Genomic DNA, 687 nt, shown 5'->3' with positions numbered 1-687 from the left:
ATTGCATGTGAAAACCCCACACTGTACCCTAGAAGTGCATTAATGTACATAGTTACCGTTCAATAAAAAAAAAAAATAAATAAAAATAAATAAATATTTAATATTCTTGAGTGAATTAAGTTCATGAAAATTGAAACATTTTACACAAAGTCTTATAGAAAGAATTATCACTCTAAAAATCACTTGTGCAGCATTTATCTGGTTAGGAAAGGACTATTAGAAAACCAAACCTCAAACATGTTTCCCCACATTTTAAATTACAAAAGTTAATTCTTATTTGAAAACAAAGGAAAATAAATTCAAATTAAGATGGTTTCCATATACGATTCACTGTGTGCCATCTCAGGAATAGCAATTTATATAAGCTTTAATTCATAATTACAGTCTGTCAACAGAAAAAAATAAAGGAGGGAAATTTAGATTAAAGCACCACTGAGTATGAGAACATCATACAAAAGTTATAGGTAGTGGGCAAAAAAAAACCTCAGACAAGTTCCTCTACTTACTTGGTGGGTAAGGAACAGCAGCTCTTCCATCCTTCCCAAGAGGCCGGTCTTCTGTCCCAACTGTAGGCATTTTTGATGAGCGTAGTGCAGGTGATACCGCCTAAGAACAGATGATTATTATTTAAACAGAATAATACATCTGTATTACATAGAAGTATGGCAGCAATCAAATATTTCCCAA

The 687-nt window shown here is 32.2% G+C and overlaps 1 protein-coding gene across 3 annotated transcripts in view; it reads right to left on the bottom strand.

Moving 5' to 3' along the window:
• MED13L (mediator complex subunit 13 like) overlaps positions 1-687 on the bottom strand; it is a 303,234-nt gene that overhangs the window by 52,641 nt on the left and 249,906 nt on the right. For all 3 annotated transcript variants that reach the window (XM_023513279.1, XM_023513280.1, XM_012805266.2), the window contains one exon: positions 507-606. In XM_023513279.1, coding sequence (XP_023369047.1) covers positions 507-606 — 100 coding nt within the window. The remainder of the gene's footprint in view (positions 1-506; positions 607-687) is intronic.

The sequence above is a fragment of the Otolemur garnettii genome, unplaced genomic scaffold (genome assembly GCF_000181295.1).
Source record: "Otolemur garnettii isolate 467f Iridium unplaced genomic scaffold, OtoGar3 scaffold00038, whole genome shotgun sequence".
Taxonomy (NCBI): Eukaryota; Metazoa; Chordata; class Mammalia; order Primates; family Galagidae; genus Otolemur; species Otolemur garnettii.
Note: the sequence above shows the minus strand (reverse complement) of the source record. Positions and strands in the feature narration are given on the sequence as shown.